Raw genomic sequence first — 14,116 nt, 5'->3', positions numbered from 1 at the left:
TTGCAAGATTTTGTGATTTTTTATTTTGATGAAAGGAAGTGCTGGATGGGGGGACATTTAAACTGCACACTGCAGAGACAGGCATGATATATACTTGCTCTTCCTTACCCACCCACCCCCATATGCTGGTATGCAAATAACAGCAAAGCAAAACTGAAGTTTAAGACATATTCCTGCTTCCTGGCCTTCGAGCGAGCACAACAGCTCCAGTGAAAAGGGGCTCTGAGTTTTGGTGCAGGACTGGCAGAAAAGAGGACACCAGAAAACCAGAATGGGTTATATATTCAAGCAGAGCCCAGGCCCCCAAAGCAGGAGAACTGTCCCCAGACCTTTTCCCACTATCCACAGGAGGAAATGGCTACAGAATTATTTAGCCCTTGTGTGGATTAATCAGAAATTCATGCACTGCTGCAGACAAAGCTAATATTCAGGGCTAGTCCAGAGTTACTGGAGAAAAATCCCACCCCCCACCTGTCCATTAAAACCTCCTTTATTTGCCCCTCATTTGCTCCTTGAGGATTTTAGGAGAAGGGGGTTAACTCTCCCCTTAATAAAAGACATACGCCTTTCCCAGATGGAAAGTTTTGTAGAATATTATCCTCTTTGATATGTAAAAAGAGGGAAATTGGCAGCTATGAAAAAGAAACCGAGAAAATGGGGAAGAAGTTATTCAGTGAAGGGGCCAGAGTCATCATTTTAAATCCTGCTAAGCACACCCTTGCGTGATTGCTCCCTGACTTACTCTCATCAATTTATTATAAGTAAAAAAATACTTTAAAAGGCAGCATCAATCTGAATAGGAAAGGACTAACGCTTGTCAGGACAGGCGGAGGTCAAAGAGCGGCCCATGAGCTGAAGATAAATCTCTCGCCCTCATACAGGGAAGCACAGAATTGCAGGCAAGTAGCAACCAACCCAGAAAAGGGAAGAGGGGATTTCCTATATACACAACACCGCCGCTTTTCCCAGCACTTTTAGTCCCAATAGTTCCACTTGCCCGCTTCTAAAAAAAAATAAGACAATGAATACCTCAAACATATACACACAAAAACATTCACTGTACATTGATGAAATCCCCGCCATCCCATAGAAGAAGAAAAACCAGAATCCATTTCAACCTGGGGGAAAGGAAAAAAAAGAAAAAGGTTAACAAGCCAGCAGAGGGCGCTGTGCAGTGTTTGCATAAGTGCCCCCAAACTTCTTTAGCCATCGTCAGCAATGGCATCTAAGCCAATGTCTCCATTCTTGGTTCTCCAGATGTTGTTGAACTACCTCTTCCAACATCCCTGGCCATGGTGGGTGTGGATGATGGTAGTTGTAGTACTGCCCTTGTAGATTGGGGACCCAAAGTTGGGGAATACTGAACTAAGGGGTCCTAGCCCTGGTTCACTTTAAGTGGTGCCTCCAGTTTCGAGTTGAATGCAGCCCTTTGGCCAGCAAACAATACAAATTAAATAGGGCATTTCCCCATAGAGATAAAAATGTAGAACAGCTCCCTTTATCTGAATCATGGTCTTGACATCCACTTGAATGGAAACAGGAAAATGGGGCTGTATGTTTAGACCCTCCCCAGGCTGCCATTCTTATGGTGCTACCCGTAATCTATTGAGTGGTTCTTGATTTAAAGTTTCTGACGCTCATTCTGTTTTTCTGAAGTTGTTCCTTAGGCTGCACCCAGGCAGCTGCTTTAATGCTGTAGCACAGGAGTGGGGGACCTTTTTTCTATTGAGGGCCACATTCCCCTGGAGGTCATTTATTTGGGCTGGCTGTAGGTGGGGCTACAATATTCTCTCTCTCTCTCTCTCTCTCCCTCTCTCTCCCTCTCTCCCACTCCCTCCCTGACACTACTTTCTCTCCCTTTTTCCTACCCAGTGGGCTGCCAGGGAAGAGAGAAACCACCTTGCCAGAAGTCTCTGAAATTTTGCTTCAAAAGAGTTTTTGAAATTAGACTGAGGGCCACGTGAGGACCTAGCCACGCCCCTTTCTGCCAACCACCAATCATTTCGTGATTTCTCAGCTGTTGTGTTGTTTCCCCCTCCCCATTTTTCTTCTTCTTAAGGTGCCTTCTCCCATCAGAAGTTAGCTATCATTACAACTATTTTTGTTGTTGATGCCTCTGCTCTAAACTCTAAAGGAGCTGTCCTATAGGTTCAGCACCTTGGACAGCTAGAGTTCTGGCTCATACTGACTGAAACCCAGAATAGATTCACAGCCCAACTGATGCTGGCCTCCACTGCCCTGCACTAAGCCATAATGGGCGGTGGTGATCCTTTGGACCGCCCGGCCTGCTCCTGCACCAATCTTTGCATAACCAGATACAGATAAAGAGAAGGTTCTTCAGAAGAGGGAATTTGGGCAGATGCTGTTTATCATGCAGGGGAGAAGCAGCTTTGGCATAAGATAAGGAAAGGCAAACACCTTAGAAGGCAGATTTTGGCTGGCAAAACGAGGGGCAGGGCCGGCTCTCCCATGAGGCAGGCTGAATCCTTTGCTCAAGTGGCAGATCACACACGTACACACCTGGCCACTGCTGCTGCCACCACACCAACCCCACTCACGTGCTGTGGCAAATGCCAGAAGAGAAAAGCAACTAGCAGGACTCCTTCCCCCATCTCTTGCTCTGAGCCCTCTCCCAACACAAGAAATCAGATGAGCAGCCTCTCCGGAGAGGCCTCAAAGTGAGGGATTGGGCAAGTGGGCAACTCTCAGGAATTGCACAAGAGCATCTTTACTTTAGCCTTACTTCATACTCCGCATCTTATGGGAAGAGGACACATGAGTCCATGCACATCCCCATGTCCCACTGTGTGTAAAACAGATCTGCTGTGGGGACCAGAAATGATGTGGAATCTCCTACAATTTTTGTTTTGCTGCTTAGCAGTCCCAGGAGGCTCCTTTGAAGAGGGGTTTTAAACCTTACTCCAGTGAAAATCCACCAAAACCCACTGCCGGGTGGGGGTGGGACAGGGGGATGGGAACAACCAATACCTGTTCTTTTTTCCCTGCAGAGCCAATGGCTTTGAGGGGTGGTCGAGGAACTGGTCCTTATGTTGCCTGAAATCTGTGCCTGTGTTAAGTCTTATTTAACCATATGGGGGAGGAGCATATACACTCTCATTATATATGGAAATTATCACAGATTGCTCTTGATATGCAAGAAGATTCCTGCGAAGACGCTCAGGAAACCCAGACGTTGTGCCAATTTCTAGATCCCCTCTGGAATGCTGAATTGAGGAACCCTCAACAATGAACAAACCTTCCCCTGAGATTTCAGAAACGAGGGGAAGGAAGACAACAGGCAGGAAAGAGAAGGGTTATTCCAGCCTGGGCAGTCCTACCAACCTGTGCTCCCTTTATTACATCACCAGGGGGTGTGTATCTCCTACGACAGAAGGCACAGACTCTAGGCTGCCCTTGTAGATCGGGGTGCGCTGGCCGGAATCTTGCCTGAAGAGAGAGAAAGACAAACAACAACATTCTAGTTTTAGGTTTTTCATCACTTGATAAAACGTGTGAACTGAAAAATACTGAGATTAAGCAGGCATAGGGGCGATATGGGGGGCGTATTGCACGGATCAACACAATGCGGAGGGAAGTAAATTAGTATTTCTTGCTTGTGATGAACATGTGTGAACGGGGCTCCATTAAACTAATTAAGCATAATCGTCCAAGGAAGGCCGTGAATAAACAACGCTTGGGTTGGAACTGACATCTGTGCAAGCCGGAGTGGAGACTCTTCACTATCCTTTTTTTAAAAAAGGTAAAATAACCCCCGTGGACTACAGATTTGAATTGTAGGGTTGAGAAGAGACCCAGCAGGCCATCAAGCTCAATTCTGCTGCCCGGGAGCAGAATACCCACAGCTTCAAAGGCACCCGTCTCCCCACAAAGCAATAACAATTCCTCAAGGCACTTACTCGGCTGCTTTCTTTTTGGCAGCGGCCGCCCGCCGATGGGGGATTACGAAGGCCAAAACCATGATCAGCAGCAGCAGGAGGAGGGCAGGTAGCGCCACAGCCAGGGCCAGCATTGGGGTGCTGAGCGACATCAAAGACTCTGGAGAAGGCAAGTTAAGACACAGACGAGGTGTCAGCACCTAAGTCGTGGCAAGGTTCAACACAGCTAAAGCCCATTTTTCCCTCCAGCAAGATACAGCCATCCACACACTTGGCCCACTCACAGGGGAGACATTCCATTTGTACCCTATTTATACAAAGTGGATACCTCTATTACAGGTCTTCAAAGGTCCCTTTAGCTGCAGCAAGCAGACCTTAAAAGCGTTTTTTCCCCAGCTTGGTGGCATGCCTCAACACTTCCTGGAAAGCACACATTCAAGGCTGTGGGTGGCTACTGAGGGAAACAGCAGAGACGTTTTTTTTTTTAAAAAAAGAAAGAAACCTGAGGAAAGCCAGATTAGCTTGCTGAAATCCGGAACAACTTGAATTCTGAAGCTGGCTTTGATTCTAGGTGATGCCTACATTGGCTGATGCACAGAGATAAGATTTGTCTAAATGCATAGAGATAAGATTTGTCTCACTGTAGATTTGCAAGTAATTTATGTAGTGTTTTTAAAAAAGAACAACCCCCCCCCCTCCAAAAGATACGGAAAGTCTTGGAGAGCGGCAAAGATTTCCCTGAACGTCTCTGGGGATGGATTGCAGACGGGGGCAGTGGAGAAAATTGGTGCGCAGGCGAAGCAGACAATTTTCTTCCAGAAAAAAAAAAAGAACATAAGAAATGCCTTGCAGCAGGGTGTGGAACCTATGGTCCTCCAAGTGTTGGATTCCCAACTCCCATCAGATCCAGCCAGCATGGGCAATGACCAAGGATAATGGGAGTTGTAGTCCAACACCCCAACCCCTGCCATGCACGATCATTTGGAAGGCCACTGCTTCCCACCCAACCTTCTTCACAGGGTTGTTGTGATGATAAAGGGAAGAGGAGGAGGAACATGTAAGTCCTTGCAAGAGGAAAACAGGCAGGAAATAAATGTAATAAACTAAAAAGGTTGGATCCAGATTTAATCATACTTAAGAGCAGACCCATTGAAATCATTGGGACTTAAGGTAGTCCTGATTAATTTACAGACTACCCGAAGTATGACTAAGACTACATCCAACACACTTTTCTAACAGCGGCTGTGCAGATGCTTCAGGGCATTCACAAGCAGGACATGAAAAGTATGGCCTTTTCCTGTTGTTTGTCCCTGGCATCTGGTGTTCCGAGATATACTTTCTGGGTTCATGGAGGCTCCACCTATCATGACCTATCATGGTCTATAATCACTTATCATGGGTCTATAATCATCCATACTTTTGTGCAAGGTTGAAATCCTTTACATACTTATTGAGGGAGTCAGTAACATAGCAGGACTTCTATGTAAACATGCACAGGATGGGGCTTCATCATCATCATCATCATCATTATTATTATTATTATTATTAATTTATATACCACCCCATAGCTGAAGGGGGCGGTATATAAATGTAATATTATTATTATTATTATTATTATTATTATTATTATTATTATTATTATTTATTTATATAGCACCATCAATGTACATGGTGCTGTACAGAGTAAAACAGTAAATAGCAAGACCCTGCCGCATAGGCTTACAATCTAATAAAATCATAGTAAAACAATAAGGAGGGGAAGAGAAGGCAAACAGGCACTGGGTAGGGTAAAACTAACAGTATAAAGTCTGCACAACATCAAGTTTTAAAAGCTTTAGGAAAAAGAAAAGTTTTTAGTTGAGCTTTAAAAGCTGCGATTGAACTTGTAGTTCTCAAATGTTCTGGAAGAGCGTTCCAGGCGTAAGGGGCAGCAGAAGAAAATGGACGGAGCCGAGCAAGGGAAGTAGAGACCCTTGGGCAGGCGAGAAACATGGCATCAGAATAGTACCTTGCGTGTCTGTGGTAAAGGAAGAAATAGGTTCTGGGGATTAAGACCTAAGGAGGCCATTGTTGTGGGAAGGGGCTCAACTGCTCATACTCAGAAAGGGGGTGTACAATTAATGGCCTGCACAAGGCATCCCAGCGCCTAGACTTCACCCTCCAGATATATAGCGCACTTCTATAGACAGCTCCTAGCTTCACCAATCAATAGCCATTATGCTGCCATTTTGTTTTGTTTTTCCTCCTTAATGGTTTTCTTGTGGGAAGAAAAAAAAATGGAAGAAAGGGAGCGTTACAAATGGAAGACGACATCCTCTGGACCCCCCAGTAAAATTGCGTGATTGAGGCAGGGTGTTTGCGCAATAGAAAACTCGCCCGGAAGCAACCTCAGGCAGGGCTCAGTGGGTGCCGGCGAAGGATTCTCACCGAATGAAAATGCACGCTGGGTCTTCTCCACAAACAGACGGATGGACTTGCTCTGGGCCAGCTGGGGCAAAGTGGGATGCTGAGCCTGGCAAATATAGGTCCCTGCTTGCTCGTGGTTCACCTTGACAAGGTTTAACGAACTGGACGCCACAATCCAGTCATCCCCCTGTTGTGGGAGAGAAGAGTTGTTAAAATTCCAAGCATTAAAATCAAGCCTTAGCTTGAGCCAGGCCCACAAGCCCTGAACCTATGTCTAAAATTAGGGCTGAGGGGCCAAACCAGCTGTGACAGCAGCCGTCCATGCAAAGCGGCAAGAGCTGAAATCCTTGTGGTGCAATACGTTTAAAGTTACTTCATTTTTTAACATGTAAACTAATGTTTGGGGCAATCATTCCAGTGCCTTTGTACTCATTATCCAACGCCAGGAGTAATTTTACTTCTGAGGGAACCCTGAGGGAGTCAAATCATTCTTCTTCATTTCCCCTTTCTTCTAATAAAAAGTTTAGAAACTTGATTTAAATAACAACAGTAAAAGCTGAGGACAAAAGGACCCTGTTCAGATGACATGCTAAGCCACGGTGGTTAAGCACTGAGCGAAACATTATGGCTTAGCGTGTCGTGTGAACCGTGACTTAAGTGTGTCACTTGAACCATTCCTAACCATGGTGGCTACATAGCCACGGTTTAAATACGTTCACTAACCATTTGCTGTAAAAGGGTTAGCGGCCTAACCAAGGTTTAGCGTGTCGTCTGAACAGGCCCAATGTCTGTTACAACCTTACTCTCACGCTCGACATCACATGAAGAAAAGTGTTGACCATACATGTTTTGGCACCAGAGGTGAAAAACTGAGGGATGGAACTACATGTTATGAGGTAAACACAGCCTTCCCATCCATGTGTTTACCTCACAATGCTAATGTGAGGACGTTGGCAAGATGCCTGCATGAGCGAATTAACGATGGGAAAGGGTACTTAACCCTTTCCCAACAGTCCATTTTACCTTGGAAATTCCACCCCCTCCAAATCAATTTAATCTAATTTTCTGTCACTGGCTCTGAGCTTATATACAAGTGAGCCGAGCTCAGGTGAAAAACGGCTTTGGAAACGGAGGGTAGACTTGGAAGAAAGCAACACAGTTTCTTCAACAAATGTTGCCTCAGCAGCCATCGATCAGGAAACACCAACACTGAATTTGCGGTGAGGGCTGGCGGTGAGCGTATTTCAGGAAATATCCCCGGTACATCAGAACAAAAAATGCCCTGAAGAAATAGGACAAACATTTGGTATCACCCTAATCAGTGCACATGTGGAAGATTCCTTCCTTCCCCAGGAGGCGTAATGTCTTTTGATTTCTGTGCTGTCACAGTGGCCTGTTCCTCCGCTGAACTCAAGGGCTGCGGATGAGGGCCTCGCAGTTCACCTGCTGCCAGAGAGACCCTGCAGCTCCTTCCCTCTAATGATCTCACCTCTCGGCTCCATTGGTAGCGTGGGGTCTGCGAGGCATCTGCTCCACAGTAAAGTTTCACATCCTCGCCTTCAAGCACCGTGAGGGAACCCCCCACTGTCCCGCACCAGGTATTTGCACGACTGAAGTGGATGCTGCGGAGATCTGGGGAAGGACAGAGAAAAATGGATTTCTGCCACTCGAAATGTCACAGATGTCTATTGGTGGCTAGCAAAAGAACAACAACATATACAGGCTTTATGTGGGTTTAAATGCAATGGCTCCTGCCTCCACCCCCAAAGTATCCTGGGAACTTAGTGAGGGTTCTGAGAATACAGCCTCCCAGAACTACAAAATTCCTTGGGAAGAGGAAATGACAACAAAACCAGCTTAAGGATGCTTCCAGACTAGCTTTTTATTCTGCAATCGCTCTGCCTCATTTACAGTTTTTCAAGGGGTTTCCAGATGATGTCATCTTCCATTTGCAGCCACAGTCCCTCCCAATGATCTCCCACTGCTGCTTCTGTCTTTTTCCCCCCACGCAAAAAATACATTAAAGAGGAAAGGATTGAATAGATGGACAATGCGTTTTAACTGGTAGTGCTAGCAGCCCTCCATTTGGAAACGCCCTGACTATCGTGGAGATAAACTCCTAAGATATGCTTTAAACATTTAAATTGTGAGGAAAACTGATCTTCCCCAGTTCCTGAGAGAGCTGTGATGACCCATGCAGAAGATGCCCCAAAGGCTGATCTTCAATATGACCTCAATCATTTGGAGAGTGCTGATGTGTGTAGGGAAATACAGAATATTTCTAATGAGCTACTATAAGAACGTAAGAGCAGCCATGCTGGATCAGAGCAAGGTCCTATCTAGTCCAGCATTTTGTTCACACAACGGCTAACCAGATGCCTGTGGGAAGCCCACAAACGAACACAATAGCATATTGCCTCTGATATTGGAGGTAATGTATAGCCATCACCACCAGAAGCCACTCCCGGCCATGAATTTGTCTAACCTCCTTTTAAAGCTGTCCAAGCTTGTGATAGTGAATTCCATAGTTTAACTACGGTCTGTGTGAACAAATACTTGCTTTTATCTATCCTGAATCTCCCAGCACTCCGTTTCATTGGATGACCCTGGGTTCTTATATGATGTGAAGAGAAAAAACTACTCCCTATCCACTTTCTGCACACCACGCATTACTTTATACACCTCTATCATGTCCCAGTTACTTGCCTTTGTTCTAAGTTAAAGAGCCCCAAACGTTGTAACCTTTTCTCATAAGGGATTTGCTCAAGCCCCTTGATCATTTCCTACCTTTACTAATTCTAGAATAACCCTTTTGAGGTATAATGGACCAGAAATTCCACAGTATTCCAAATGTGATCGCACCACAAATTTGTATATGGGCATTATGATATTGGCAGATTTATTTTCAGTTCCTTTCCTAACGATCCCCTTTCTCACAGCAGTTGACATTTCACTCAAGTTACACTACTAGTCCTAAGGAAGGACTACATACTCTTTATATTAGCCCTTTGTTGCCCTATACTTTTGTTCTATATCTTTTTAACCTACATGCTCCCCTACACAACTGTGAAGAGATTTATCCTACATTGAGGTCTAGATTCAAAGATGGTGATATTGTAAGTTCCTAGTCCTCATGTACCGCTTCCCTACCACCACCTAGTGGCCAAAGGAAGAAACTCCACATACATTCCATTTGCAGGTTTAGTTCATTGGAGACAGAGGCATTGCCGGTGGCATTGGAACTGGCACAGCGGTAGGGTCCAGAATGCCAGGACTGCACATCAGGGATGGTCAACAGGAGGCGCCCGTCATCATGTCTTATATTAACATCATAAAACCAGCAGCGCAGTTCGCTAGTTTTGTCCAGAGAGATCCAGGTGTGGAGCCACTGCAGAGGTGAGAAAAAGTACCTCGCATTTTTCATTGACCTTTGCAAGACAGTGCCTGCTGTCTCCTACTGGCAAAGAAGCACAGTCTTCACCCTGATAAAGTCACAGTATCAACACTTCAATGCACTTCAGTGCTGCTCATTTATATTAACGCATTTTGAGTGAACCCATGGCAATTACAAAGTTATGTGTTAGGATTGCAGAAGAAGGGCAGATGGCAGTTCATCAGGGTTCAATAGAAGCTGCCGCATAGACACTGCGGTTCAGGGAGGAAGCAAAGGGAGCCAAAATAAGGTTCCTTTCATTGGATCAGTTGTTCCAATATGCATTTGAATACTGAAAAATCACCAGCTCTACACTTACCCTATGGTTCTACCTCCTGCAGCATAGCACCACTTGGAAGAGCTGAACGGGGTCCCTCCCAACTTACTAGGCACGTTGGCATGACACAAGGGTGGTTAATAAGGCACTGTGGCTTATTACCCCACCCCACACATGTTGGCTGCATGGAGGCTGATTTTCCTAATTACCCTCACCAGGCATGAGTTGTTGCGATGTCTGAAACTTGGTAAGGATGGGTGCCTGGGGTGGTTAACAAATCACCCAACAACCCTGCAATAGACCATGGGTTCTGAGCGGTTTGTTAACAAGCCACCCAGTAGCGACTGGTGGCTCCGATATCAGTGGGGCAGCAAATGTGCTCTGGGTTTCAGTCAGAACCAGCCAGAACTCTAAAGGAGCTACCTGAGGTAGTTCTGCAACAGAACTGGATTTGGTACCCCACTGACATCAGAGCTACCGGTCTCCACTGAAGCCACTATATCATATTAACCAGCCTTGTGTCTTGCGAACTCTGCCACTGTCTGCATGATCTCACTGGCTTATTGGGAATTGCCCTCCCCCAAGATGAGTGGTCATCCTGACTTCCCCTCTCTGCCCTCATCATCCTTGTCAAGCGAGTCAGGAGGGGTAGCTTAAACTGACCAATCTAAAGCCTTGGCAAGAAATATGGCATCACCTGACAGAACAGCAGGTTATCTGTTATGGTTAACTCTTTGTTCTGGGAATCTCTACCTCTTTGTCCCTGGAAGCGTGGCTTTTGTAATGCAGCCCAAGTTCAGTCAAGAAGCCAGGAATCAAAAGGAAGCCATCAGAAACCCAAGCTATTGACTGGGTTTGGATGATCAGGGGAAGGAAAGAACCCACTCGTAACCCCTACTATAAGCCATAGGTTGCAGGGTGGTTAAAACCACATGCATATGTCAGTTCAATTCAATAGTACTAGCTGTCATGGTTTGCCCAAAGAATCCTGGGACTTGCAGTAGTGATAAGGTGAAAATGACCTGTTATCAATTCCTACTACTATTCCCAGGATTCCCTGAGAAAAAAGAATGACTTAAAGGTCTATGCTGCTCTAGGCTATAAACTACATTTCAGTATGATGTGTGTTGCCCCGCACATTGTTGTCGCTCAGTACATGTTCAGGAACAGTAATACAGCACCCCCTATTGAACCCTTCTCACTCATCAATGAGGCAGGCAGAGGCAGCCCTGCCCTGTAGGTAAATGCAGCCCTCCCTAACCTAATGGTCAGGAATGCTGGGAATTACAGTTCAAAACTTCTGGAGGACACCAAGTTGGAGAAGGTTGAGGTAAGAGCTAGAAGGGATCCTTTTTACTGCCTGACCTTGCTGTATTTCTGGAAGGTGAATCCAGTTAAATTCTCCCCGTCTTCATCGCTCAGGCACTCCAGCGTCACGTTGCTGCCTTCAAGGATAGGGCCCTCCTGGTCAATGAGACGGATGAAGGGGGACCCTGAAATTATAAAGACAGCGGGGGCAGGAATGAAATACAGCCTATCATTCTCCAACACCCTGAGACAGTTGATCCCACAACCCCAGACTCGGTCAGCCCTGGCAACTTCTCTTCTTTGAGCTTATCATTATTTCCCTTTTCTTGTTCCTGTTTTGCGTGTTTCTTGAACACTTAGCAGACTTTAAACCACTCTGGGCATAATCCTACGCACGTTTAGACAGAAAACGTCCCACAACTCCCCGGGGAGTGCTGGTTGCTGAAGGACTTGTCTAAACACCTATAGGAATGCACACTTCTTTTTCTTTGTGCAACCCGTTCTCCTAACCTTCCCCAACCTGGTGCCCTCCAGATGTGTTGGACTACAACTCCCATGCTGGCTGGGGATGATGGAAGTTGTGGTCTGGTGGAGGGTGCCAGGTTGGGGAAGGTTGGTTGCAAACATACCCTGGGGCTTGATTTTAGCCATCACAGGGGCTCAGCCTCAGAGAACCTGTTGCATACACCCCTGGTTCGACTCCAGGAAACATGAAGTGTCTTCCATTATCTGAGTACCCACAGCCATCCCTCACATATCTGCGTTGGGGGTGAGTAGGCAAAGCATCCAGACACACCTGTGCTCCAGAATCTCTTTTAATAACAACAATTAATACTTCAGGATTTGCAGACACTGTAATCTTTAAAACAAGCCTGTAAGGTGGTTGACTACTGGTGTCTGTAAATTTGCAGACTGGGCTGAGGCTTGGAGGGAGCGACTCACCTAAGGCCACCTAGTCAATTCATGTCAGAAATTAGATCTAGGTGGAAGCCTCCCTGAGCCATTGCTCAGTCTCCTGCCTAATATAAGCCACAGCAGCAGCCGAACAAGACTGTTTTCCTTTCAGTAATTACAAACTCCACTTTAAGGCTTAATTCTGGGATGGACCAGCTCTTCTCCATCCCACAAGATCTCCCAGCTTTACAGGTCTCACCGCACAGAAGCAGGGCTAATAAGCCTCTGTGAGGCTGTGACTTAACAAAAACCTGAAACACAGAAAACCAGCCGGCAAAACTTTCCCCCACTATTTATTTCCATATCCCGAAAAGTTTTGTCCACCAAGAGCCTAGCTGCAGCTATAAAGAAACACAGGAAGTGCTTTTGTATCAGGGCAGATTATGTCTATTAGCCGAGCGATGTTGTATATTCGGAGCCATCCTTTCGCAACCTGGTGCCCTCCAGATGTGTTAAACTACAACTCCCAATCTGGCTGGGCCTGATGGGAGATGAAGGCCACAATATCTGGAAAGGACCAGGTTCGGGACCTTTCAAAACTCGACGGTTTTAGGCAGAGAGTTTCCCATCCTTTGCTTCCCGGTCCTTTGACAACCAGAGATACCACCAGGGCTGGGATTTTGGGCCCTTCTGCAGTGAAAACATGTACCCTGGCCCTTTCCAAGCAAAGGCACAAGAGCACGGCTAGTTTTAAGAGGTGGCAACCCCAGCAGAAAAGTAGATTGCCAGCGAGTCGCGCCCCCGCGGCCCGCTCCGCGCCGCAGAAGCCACAAACGGCGCAACAACGTCTTAGTCTTTGACTCACCTGCCTGGGTGAGTCGGGGGGTCACAGCCAGGCCCACGGCCAGGAGCCAAAGTCTGGCTAGAAACTGCGCCATCGCGCTCCTGCGAGTGTGTTCAGCGACCGATAAGGCTTCCTTCCTCCTCCCTCGGCTTGTTTTGTCCTTCAAGGGCAGGGGCAGGAAGCGCGCAAAAGGAGCGTCGCGTTAACGGCCTAGCGTGCCAAAGCTGCCCTAGGCGGAGCGTCGAGGGGGCGGCTGAAGAGCTCTGGATCGGCCTGCCCCACTGCGCGCCCGTAGCCCTGCGCCCTCTGCGAGCAGCCGCTTCTTCCCGGGACAGCAGCCTCTGCACCGTCGCCAGGGGTGGGGAAGTTAATAACAAACCAAACCGGAGAGGGCAGTTCAGGAACTCAGTACGCTGCGCTGAGAAAACACACAACACGCACACACATACACACTCGCGGCGGGGCGGGCGGGGTTGAGGTGCAGTTCAAACGCAAAACCCAAGAGGAGTAGATGTAGGGAGGGGCCAAAGCAGCCGGCCAGGAATCCCCGGGGAGGGTTATTCCTCCTCCTCCTCCTCCGCCCCCCAATGCATTCCTGGAGCTCCGGCTGGCTTGCTAACCTTTCCAACCCGGTCCCGACTACACGGGCATGGGAAACGTGTGAAGGCGCGCTCTGGACGTGTTCCTCAAGCTCGCGTGGAGGAGGGCGAGCATAAACGCTCAAACGCCACGGAAACGCGGATCTAGCTGGAGCAGGCTTCTCTTTCCCTCCCCGCACCGTTGCCCATTGCAACTTTTCCCAACCGCCCCAGGGAAGCCAGAGCTGGCCTCGGAACGTGGGGAGCCGTCCCGCCCCCTCCGATGACGCCATCGCCGACGGGGTCTTCTTTGCGTGGATGTTGACGATCGGTTTCTGACGGCGCAATTCAGGACACGTGTCCTTAGAAGTCATTCCCATTGAACTTAATGGGGTATATATACACACACAGACACACACACTCCCACTCCCAGGAGAATAGGTATAGGATTATTAGTATTGGGTTGTTTCAATCCTATGC

General features: G+C 47.2%; 1 protein-coding gene across 1 annotated transcript; it reads right to left on the bottom strand.

The window, feature by feature from the left end:
• LOC134407918 (basal cell adhesion molecule-like) lies at positions 1–13,549 on the bottom strand. The gene is made up of 8 exons (XM_063139921.1): positions 13,080–13,549; positions 11,378–11,505; positions 9,489–9,690; positions 7,792–7,934; positions 6,324–6,489; positions 3,918–4,056; positions 3,343–3,447; positions 1–1,118 (listed from the first exon to the last, which is right to left on the bottom strand). Exons 1-7 carry the CDS (start codon positions 13,150–13,152, stop codon positions 3,357–3,359), a joined length of 942 nt encoding a protein of 313 aa, XP_062995991.1. The 5' UTR covers positions 13,153–13,549; the 3' UTR covers positions 1–1,118; positions 3,343–3,356.
• Between the last annotated feature and the right edge of the window lie 567 nt (positions 13,550–14,116).

Source organism: Elgaria multicarinata, chromosome 13, assembly GCF_023053635.1.
Source record: "Elgaria multicarinata webbii isolate HBS135686 ecotype San Diego chromosome 13, rElgMul1.1.pri, whole genome shotgun sequence".
NCBI lineage: Eukaryota > Metazoa > Chordata > Lepidosauria > Squamata > Anguidae > Elgaria > Elgaria multicarinata.
The sequence above is the reverse complement of the archived record's forward strand: the minus strand, read 5'-3'. Positions and strand labels throughout refer to the sequence as shown.

What these genes read in the sequence shown, in the direction of transcription:
- LOC134407918 (XM_063139921.1), bottom strand. Translation starts at nt 13,152, where the DNA reads ATGGCGCAGTTTCTAGCCAGACTTTGGCTCCTGGCCGTGGGCCTGGCT. An exon ending in ACTAAACCTGCAAATGGAAT is followed by an intron (nt 7,935 to 9,488) that starts GTATGTGGAGTT and finishes GTCCTTCCCCAG; the next exon opens with ATCTCCGCAGCATCCACTTC. An exon ending in GCCAAAAAGAAAGCAGCCGA is followed by an intron (nt 3,448 to 3,917) that starts GTAAGTGCCTTG and finishes CTCTCTCTTCAG; the next exon opens with GCAAGATTCCGGCCAGCGCA.